The sequence below is a fragment of the Rutilus rutilus genome, assembly GCF_951802725.1.
Source record: "Rutilus rutilus genome assembly, chromosome: 17".
In the NCBI taxonomy this organism is placed as follows: Eukaryota; Metazoa; Chordata; class Actinopteri; order Cypriniformes; family Leuciscidae; genus Rutilus; species Rutilus rutilus.
This window is the reverse complement of record NC_140230.1, coordinates 12,765,594-12,776,282: the sequence shown is the minus strand read 5'-3', so window position 1 is coordinate 12,776,282 and position 10,689 is coordinate 12,765,594. Positions and strand designations below refer to the sequence as shown.

The window sequence follows — 10,689 nt, the reverse complement described above, 5'->3', positions numbered from 1 at the left end:
AATTAATGTCAGTTCATGTGGAAACATTAATTAAATTAAATGCAATTAATATAACAAAAATAACTTTTTAAATATGCATGTAGTTATTTTTCAGAGCAAGGAACTAAAGATTTTGCTACAAAAACACATTGAAACTATAAATAATTTATTACAATTTAAGATATAAAAATGTATTTATTAAAATAAATCTGATAGATAGATAGATAGATAGATAGATAGATAGACAGATAGACAGATATATAGATAGATAGATAGATAGACAGACAGATATAGATAGATATAGATAGACAGACAGACAGACAGACAGACAGACAGACAGACAGACAGACAGACAGATAGATAGATAGATAGATAGATATATAGATAGATAGACATATATATATATATAGATAGACAGACAGACAGACAGATATAGATAGATAGATAGATAGATAGACAGACAGACAGACAGACAGACAGACAGACAGATATATAGATAGATAGATAGACAGACAGATATAGATAGATATAGATAGACAGACAGACAGACAGACAGACAGACAGACAGACAGATAGATAGATAGATAGATAGATAGATAGATAGATAGATAGATAGATAGATAGATAGATAGACAGATAGACAGATATATATATAGATAGACAGACAGACAGACAGACAGACAGACAGACAGACAGATATAGATAGATAGATAGATAGACAGACAGACAGACAGACATAGATAGATATAGATAGATAGATAGATAGATAGACAGATAGATAGATATATAGATAGATAGATAGATAGATAGATAGATAGATAGATAGATAGATAGATAGATAGATAGATAGATAGATCTTGTTATTGGAAAATCTATAATAAAAAAAGAGATGAGCTACCACCACACTCCTAAAAAAAGTATTATCTTTTAACAAGTATTGTTTCTTTTTGTTAGTTACTTCAATGCTGGTAAATCGGTATTCTAATCTTTCCAAATGTAAATCATCTTTCTATCTCGCCATATTTTCTGGGGCCAGATCTTGTCTTTGTTTATGAGTGAGTGACTGCCATTGTGTGCTAATAGCTACTTTAAATAGCACCAATTAGCCAGAAGCCTGAGATGTTCAATCACTCTGAGGCTATTAGCCTGTAATCAGGTGCTGTTCAGGACCCGGCGTGTTCTGCTCCCTCGCTCCATCTCTCCCTCGCTCCCTGTCCATTTCTCTCTGTGGGGGGTCAAGGAAGCTGGGGGAGAGGGAATCAAGCCCCTTGATGACCATAAAATGAAGACTAAATGTTCATGGTTGAGAGGAAAATCGTATAGGACTAGATTGTGTTTTTAGTCTTGATAGGCTGCTTTAATGCAAAAACGGGGTGCTAACTGTTTAAATGGCTGTTACAATTGGGTACCCAAAATGGGAGGCACTGATGTCTAGATAATGGCGTATTTACAACCAAATAAAGTTTGGACACACCATGCTTTTAATATTTATTATTACTGTTTGCCATTTAGAATAGAAGTATATCTATCAAACTATGAAATAACACAAATGAATTGTTTACAGCCTTGCAAGCTCTGGACATTTTCCTTCTCTTCAAGATGTTCATGCTGAGATGCTTATTAACAGTATTAAACAGCTTTTTAAACAGTTCCAATATTTGCTTCATTATCTTTTCTATATATTAAACATAAGCAAATAATTAAACATTACAAAATAATCACTTTCATTATATACAAACTGTAATTTAGTGAAACATTTTAAAATGATGGCAAATCGTTCTTTTTTTTAATCAGTTTTTCTCCTTCAGAAATCATTCTGATTTAATGCACAATAAATAATTATTATTTTATGTAAAAAAACAACAACTGTGCTGCTTAATACGTGGATATACTTTTTTTTTTTTATACTGTAGAAATATTTTTTAACATTATAAATGTCTTAACTTTACTGAGTGTATCTTTGATGAATAAAAGTATTAATGTCTTTAAAAAAAAGATAGATAGCTAGATAGATCATCAACATCAATCCAGTTGAGCGTGTCCGAACGTTAGTTACATAAAGAATCTTAAAAATATTGATCTAATATCTATTACTGCCCAAACTGGCCTGCTGTTTTTCAAATGATGACTTTTATTATTGAATACAGTTTGAAACAGACAGATGCGCACACACACACATTTACAGACACGCGCTCACACACAATGTCATACTGTCTCACACCTGTTCAAACAATCCCGACTTTACAACAGCAGCCCAAGCTGCTTGTTTTGATAATAACACTGTTGGCCGAAAACATTTCCAGACCACTGATCCTTGTTTGACTGCTGCTCTGTTGAGTTTGACCAACGCTACACGGAGGCCTATTCTTATCAAACAGGATGTGATCATTTTCCACAGTTCCCTCTTCACTGCGTAGAGCCAGACAAGACGCCACCGATCAAACAAACAGAGTAATGCAGACTTACAAACACGCTTTTTCCCACTTGCTGATGGAAAATTAGTATGGAAAGTAATATGGCGATCAAATTGATTACTGTTTAAGTGGAAAAAAAGGAGGCGAGCAATGTTGTGATGTTTTCACGAAATACTCTGGAATATCAATTTAATGAATCTGTTTAATTGACTAGAATCAGTAGCTGATCACAGACCAGATGATTGACAGCTCGGGGAGGCGCGCCGGTTTCCGTTGTGTTCGTTTGTGCTACACCTGAAGCAGTAAGTCGAATTTGTGTGTAGTAGCGACACAGGCGCATTTTGTACCTGCTGGGAATGAGGGGCCCTCAGGAGCCTCTATTAGTGTGCGCGGTGGCAGCGGGTCACATCTTTTCCTTTTTTTTTTCCTCTCTCTCAATATTCCCCTGCTCTTTTGGAATTTTTCATTTGGGTGAGGCTGAAAATAGCTGAGAAGCACAAAAACCTGCGAATCTGAGAACATGTGACGCTGTGACCCCCAGAGCATGCTGGGAGAACGCTGCAAATCTGCAGGCGGTATCTACAGTATCCCACGGACATCTACGGGCTCCGTTGTTTTTAACCTTGAGAGGGACAAAGAGAGAAAAGGGGGAATTGCTAACTGTGCAAAAACGCTTGGGGTTTTCCTTTGTCGGAATTGATTTTACTATGCAAACAATGTTAGCAGAGATAAAACGTAGAATAACCTGCAGAATCTGCATATTTGGTTCAACTGTCTCATTGTTTTTTTGTGTGTGTGCATAATCTACTCTGGAATAGATCAGTCCATTAGGGGGCACAATCAGAGAAGAGACAGCAGGCTCAAGCGATAAACAATGAACAATCTGGTTTCATTTTTATTAAAGATTTTCAATATCCTTTTCTCTGGAATATTCAAATAAAAAGATGTGCTGGTTTTGTTTTTTCTATTGTAAACAGTGACAAATAGATAATTTTATCTCTAATATAATATTAGACATTAGAACATATTATAATATTTTTGTCAATTTATCACGTTTTTTGGGGATTCCTGTGAATATCCGTGTTCTAACAGTGAAGGCCGCCATACAGTACCTTAAGTGAAGTCTGATAAAAAAAAAATACAGGCCAAGAAATTTTTTGATAAAAGAAATAACAAACAACGGAACACCAGATCCAGGACAGAGAGAGCATTTTTCATTCCCTCAAACGTGATCTATTTTATCCACTGTGGTTACAGTATGATTAAAATCACATAAAGTGAGACTTTAAGTGACCTACGCTACGGTAAAAAAAAGGTAACCTAAAAATGTGCTTCATCTAAATGAATTGATTTTAACCCAATAAAAAAAAATTCTATTTAAAATGACTGAATTAACCAAAATATATTAGGTTACACCAACTCATTTAAAGCTAAGATCAGGTAGAAATAGCTCTTTGCAGGTTACCACTTTTTCCAATGTATAAAACTATTTAAAAAAGAATGTTTCCGTAGGCAAAAAGCTCCAACTTGAATGGGCACATTTGAGTCAGAAATGAAAGATCACACATAAAGCAGCGATTTGAGATGTTCACCTAATTGAGTAATAGTAGAACAATATTCTGCACACATTTAGGCCTGAATTATGCATGCTATGAAATTATTTTCCACCTTTATGGTAAACAAATTGAAGAATTCCTAAAGAATCTCCTGAAGAATCTCCATTTCTAAAATTGAAGAAATTGTGTACAATTTGTATTCAAAACAGGGTTTTGTAAATGCCTTTCTCTTATGCGTGAGTTATTCGTTTCAAATAATGTATTCTATAAATTGTAATATAGTAATATCCCATGCCTTCAGCAAAGCAGCGCTGCAGTGATTGTTAACTGATTTAAATGAAACCGTTTCTACCACAGGAATCCAATAACAGTTTAATGTAGGTTTTTAGTAATTGCGCTCGCGGCTAATTTAATGCACAGAAAACCGAGCACAAGCAAATCCGTTTATGATGTGAGACCTTTATTAGCAGAACATCATGTAATCATTCACTACACTTATGTGAAAACACAATATTTACAGAACGAAACACTTTCGATAAAAAATATTTTCGAATAATTACAATCAGCCGGTTGAACATATATTCTCTTACACATACATTTATAGAACATCCTCGTTGTTATGTACAGCATTATTTAAGTCAACACTTATCGTAGTTCTTTACAATATTAAACAGCAGGGAAATCCCTGTTCAGAACAAATCACCTGACAATAGATGTCAGATGTTTACATTTTCATTTTGAGTCATAAAGCTTTACAGTCTGATGGTTTTAGTAAAATTAGATGCAGGCTTTTTATTTATTTATCTGAGGTGTCTTGTTCAAATTAAAATTTCAGTGGTGCGAAAGGGGGTTTGGGTGGATTCTCTGTCCAAATGCAGCATTTCCCCCACTGAATGGGCACAGGAGAAATCTGGCTGGCTTCACCGCATCTTTGACAGCTGACGTTAAAATGTTTACATATTATGATTTAGTAGCTATTAGTTTCAGTGCTGCTCCCCTGCGATTGGGCCTGGTGTGTGTTGGATTCCCTGGTGAAGCTGGGCTTGGCTTTGGATGGGTTCAGTGCACACCTGTGAGAGAGGAATGAATAGAAGGGGTGTGTGAACTGTGTGCTCCAGACTGACTGGCGCCACCGACAAAACAGAGGGCATGCTTGATCAACAACCCAAAACAAACCAGGTCAAACAACAAGCGCAGTGCTACACGGGGCCCGGACCGCTAACCTCACACACACACACACACACACACACATATGCACCCGCTCCAACACACAGCTGCGGGCCAAACGTCCCGACGCTTCGGTCTGAAGCTACCAACAAACCCCCCTGTTAGCAAGACCACCACAAGATGGACAGATATTGCGCAACGTACAGCTGGGTTCGAGCGGCTGCCAGAGTTACAGTCCAGACAGACTGTCACAAAAAACAGCATTCATACTAACAGGGATATTATGGTAATAACTTCCATCTATGAGGTTTTTACTGTCACGACTCTATTAATAATAGCCATCGCAGCTGCATTAGAAGTCTGTTACCCAATTATCCTGACAGTTCAGCCCTGTTCTTTAGCTGTGGATTCTGGGTAATGAAAAGCATTTTTGTGGCTGTTCCCACTGCTGCATGTGTTCAAGCTTGTCTGAAATAGTCTTAATGCGGGATGATTAAAATACTTGGTGTAATTTAATGCAGGGTTGCATCAAAAGGAAAGTGCCAAAATAGCAGCTGATTTAGCGACAAAAATGTGGGAATATTTAGCAGCAAACCTCTAAATTGTAAATGATTTAAAAAAAATAAATAATAATAAATAGTGATGAAATAATTAGTATACATTCAGGAGTCATGTTTGAAAACCAAATACAGGACTACGAACCGATTTTCTTTAGACCCAGTGAGATTTCCCAGTGTGTCGGAAGAATTATTATACGTAACCACACACGAGACATGAAATGAGCCCTTTGAGAATATTTCATATTGAACTTTTATGTACTCACCGGTGTGCAACATTTCAGCGACACAAAATCGAGTCCTCCTTATTGACACCCGTCGTCCTCTGAAAGCAAAGGAAACAGGTGCGTTCATTCTTACTGCGGATAATGGTGAGGTGACATGAGGGCCACAATAACCATCAGTAAGCTATTGTACATGGAGTCAATTAAAATAATAATCATAAATATGATACATTTACACACACATAAAGATTTATATGTAATACAATATGCACTCATATGATATATATTATACATGAAGGCTATAAATAAGATTAGATAGATGAACAAAATCGAACACTATTAAATTGTTTTAACATTTTGGCAAAGAACAAGGAAACACAGGCCTCCAGCAGTCTGGTCAACAGCATCTTATGTGGTTTGGTGCAGTTAGAAACACACTATTGTCACTTCCGTGCGTAATGAGGCTACTGTGCCTTTATCAGTGCCTGTATTACACAGCCATTATCAGCACAGTTTTAAGTGAATGCTTCGGGTCCTGCTTACCTGCTCTGTGTTGATCTGTGTGAGAGGGGTCCGTGTGGAGGCGGGTGGGCTCGTCTGTTTTAGGAGAGACGGGTGCGTCTCCAACGCCAGCTGCAGGTCCAGGATATAGTCAATGACATGCTGGAGGATCTCCACTTTACTGACTTTCTTATCCTGCGGAATAGTGGGCACCAGGCGCTTGAGTCGGCTGTAGCAGTCGTTCATGTCGTACTGCAGACAGAAAAGATCCTCCTCTTCCATTTTGCATCGGCTGCGCTCCGTCAAATAACGCAAGGGGAGCTGAGTGCAGCCAGAAGAAACCTTGTGAGGGCGAACCGGTGCGCTGGCCTTCATTGTAATAAATAAAACCACAAAGAGCTAAACGAGAGAGGGGAACGAAAACAACAGACGTGCGCGGGACGCAACAAGAGGTTTCGTGTAAAAACGCAATTTGGTGCACGCAAGAAAAGAAGAGCAGTTCTATCCTGACCACATCTCCTCTCTGAGTGTGAACGCACTGTGTGAGACAGCGGAGGAGTTGAGGCTGGTCATATATAGAGGAAAAGGGGAGGCGCCACCCGCTCGAGCTTTGACAGTCACTGCGCGAGGAGAAACCGGTCAGTCACGAGCTCCCGTGATGATGGAGCAGCGCGCGACCTGTAACTGCGGAGGGGCTCGAGCGCACATAAGAGGCCGCTGAGTGAAACGTTTGTGTGTGTGTGTGTGTGTGTCCGCGTGTGGATTTATGTGTGTGTGTTTCCAAAACAGAGATAATGAAAAAGATACAAAAAATGTTCCTTCGCTTAATGAACAAACATCATTTCATTGTGTGCCTATGGTGCTTTTAAACACACGGGGCAAGTTGTCATAAAGGGAATTTTCACAGAGGCAATATCTCAGTAACCCGTTTTTTTAAATAAAAAATCGAATTATGAAAAAAAAAGTGGTTTTGTAGGCTTAAATGTTGATTTCATCCACCTAGTTCAAAACCCCTTCAATTATTGTAAGGCTCTTATAATTATTGTGGATTCAGTTCCTCAAGTTAAAATGTTATATAGCTTTTGAACTAAACAAGTGAACACATTTTAAACTTTACTAATCAAGGGGCAACTAGATAATGAAAGCCGATTTTACTTGAAATTGCTAACACTTTACAACAATGGGATAATAATAACACTTTACAAAACATTTATTAATGCATTAACTATAACATTAACAATCTTTGTTAACGTCAATATAAATACAAACTGTTCATTCTTAGTTCATGTTAGTGCAGGTCCATTAAAATATTGACAGATACTATTTATTTTAATAATGTATTCGTAACATTGCTAAGATTAATACATACTTTAGAAGTATTTTTCATTGTTAGTTCATGTTAACTAATGTAGTCACATAACGTTACCAGATGGAAACTTAATGTATAGTGTAACCTTGAAAGTATGAACTTGAAGAATGAAGGAAAGAGATTTTCATCAATCTCTAGTCAGGCAGTTTTTATTGAGGCAAGTTGTGTGAGTTTCCCTCACACAGATAAAGAATGACTGATTGATTAACTGTGTTTGATGGGTTTCTGTATGTTTCCGTGTGTGTGTGTCTGTACTGTATGTGTGTGCATGTAAAAAGAAAGCATGCTTTCCATAGCAAATAAAACGTAATTTTGTGGGAAAAACATTTTAAAAGATTTTCATTTTATGAATTTTATTTGCTTGGTCAGTGTCTTTATGGGTTTTTGGTTCTGTCGCTGTTGTAAGCTGTAAGCACCATTGAAATAACTGAAACAATGAAATAATGTAGTCAAGACATGCCTGGAACTACTTTAGCAGTGTGTTTACTGGAAAATAACTGCACACCTAATGTTCATTAACCAATCAGAATCAAGCGTTCAAACAGCACAGAAGTACATATTTATAATTGAACATAAAGGCCTGTTGGCAACTATTATAAAGTGTTGCCATACATTTCTTCTTATTTTTTATCATTAACATGATTGGAAGTATGGAAGCTATGCTAAAGAACTGAAAAATCTCTCTAATTACAGTAGGAAAGCAATTTAGTAAAACATTTATACAAAAAGGAATCAGTCAGTATTCATTTGTGCTCAAACACTTCACTTCACATTGAAGCACTGAAAGAGCAGGATGTTGTTGATGTTTATGACAACATCCAGTTGCTCATAAAGGCTATGATTGGTCATGGAGTCATTAACATTAACATACTGTAGGCATGTTTCTTTCAAGCATTCTCCAGAAGAGGTTTCTGTTTACGTAGAGTGAATGAATCACCATTTAGCCTAACTAATTTCATTAATTTTGTGTGCCAGCCTTGCCACAGTGCAGAGCCATATTCCCGTAGTCTTTATCGGAGATTCATGGGTCTCGCACTACAGACGGACCGGCGCCGTGATGTCACTTATTCACAGCAGCCCACTTTCAAATAGTCTCACATCTGTGGCAAGTTGCCAAGGCGATGGAAATGCTTCCCTGCTGGTGGCAACAAGTTAGAATCCGCTTTGCCTTTCCTCTCACTTTGATGCATGGAATCGTGTAGCGTTCTGCCTGGCTAGAATTTGTATGTGTGTGATATGTATTAGGTAATCATGAGTCTTTGTCATGAAAAATTCTACTTGCCTTCTGCAGGTGGGTTGGCCAAACACCCTGCAGCTTAGCAGGTGCAAAGAGTTTGCAAATAGCGCTATCCGTCATGTTCTGAAAAGGGGTCCTCAAAACGGAGCGCTGGCGTCCTCCTTTGAAAACAAAACCACTTACGATGCATAAAGCTCTGCAATTAGCACATCACAACAAAAATCCTCGGCATTCTATTCTTGTTTAGTCAGAACTTGCTTTGGGAATGCAGTAATGCAATATTAACATTCGAGTAACTACTGTTAACAAGAAACTTAGATTAACGAATTGGTAGCGCTCAGTTGAATGTGCTAGTTCACCATTAGCTAATCAGTAACTACTGATTTTTCATACCTCCCGGAGAACTACAAAGAACTACTGGTTTACAGTTGTTAATACGTAGGTATTAATACGTAACTTTCAAAGACACAAAACTTACTTTTTTGTTTGTTTGGATAGATGCTGAAACGTATAGAATGGATGTATCTGCAACATTTAAACGTAGCATTATTACGTTTTTACAGCTACAAAATGTTAAAATATTTACAAATCTTTCGTATCATAAAGATATATCTGTATAATTTCCCTTTTTACCATTTTATAGATAAATGTAAGATCCCTTAACCCTACTTCCAAACCTAAACATACCCATTTTATACAGAATATTTAAAAAAAACACCGTAATGGACAGAGATGTGTAGGCAAAAGACAATTTTAGTAACAATATAGTAAAGATATTTTGAGCCGCTAAACCTACTAAAACCCCTAGCCATTTCTTAAAACTACGTGAAGTTATGAAAAAAAGTGTAATCACAATAATTTATTTATTGCGAAAATGTCCAAAGCGGTACCAAAAGTTGTTCACATGACGATGTGTTGCAGTCGTAGTCTTTTCTGGTGGTATATAATAGTTTTGTATGAGGTACAGAACAGAATTTAAAGTCCCCCTGTAGTCAATCATTTGATCCCTTAAAACTCATCTTTGAGTTTTGACTAAAATTTTCCTTGAAAAAAATTCTTCATGCCTTAAAGGGATCTTCCACTTTTTTTGGAAATAGGCTAATTTTACAACTCCCCCAGAGTTAAACAGTTGAGTTTTACCGTTTTCGAATCCATTCAGCCGATCTCCGGGTCTGGTGGTACCACTTTTAGCATAGCTTAGCATAGATCATTGAATCGGACAAGACCATTAGCATCTCTCTCAAAAAAATGACCAAAGAGTTTCGATATTTTTCCTATTTAAAACTTGACTCTTCTGTAGTTACATCGTGTACTAAGCGCCTGAAAATAGTCCCCAGCTCAGTAACTTCCAACGTGACCGGGACTAAGTTTGTATAACCTATTAGACCTATTTTCAGGCGCTGCGTCATATCATTACGCCTGCTGCACTCATGGTACGGCAGCAAAGTTTCTTGATTATTACGCAGGAATGAGAGTATAGTTCCTAGCCATATCAGCCTAGAAAATCGCAACTTTACATTTTCCGTCGGTCTTAGTACACGATGTAACTACAGAAGAGTCAAGTTTTAAATAGGAAAAATATCGAAACTCTTTGGTCATTTTTTTGAGAGAGATGCTAATGGTCTTGTCCGATTCAATGATCTATGCTAAGCTATGCTAAAAGTGGTACCGCCAGACCCGGAGAT

General features: G+C 37.3%; 1 protein-coding gene across 1 annotated transcript; it reads right to left on the bottom strand.

Annotated features, from left to right (window-relative positions):
- Nucleotides 1-4,777: 4,777 nt before the first annotated feature.
- On the bottom strand, nt 4,778-7,136 carry id4 (inhibitor of DNA binding 4). The gene is made up of 3 exons (XM_084385864.1): nt 6,441-7,136; nt 5,940-5,998; nt 4,778-5,019 (listed from the first exon to the last, which is right to left on the bottom strand). Exons 1-2 carry the CDS (start codon nt 6,771-6,773, stop codon nt 5,954-5,956), a joined length of 378 nt encoding a protein of 125 aa, XP_084241990.1. The 5' UTR covers nt 6,774-7,136; the 3' UTR covers nt 4,778-5,019; nt 5,940-5,953.
- Between the last annotated feature and the right edge of the window lie 3,553 nt (nt 7,137-10,689).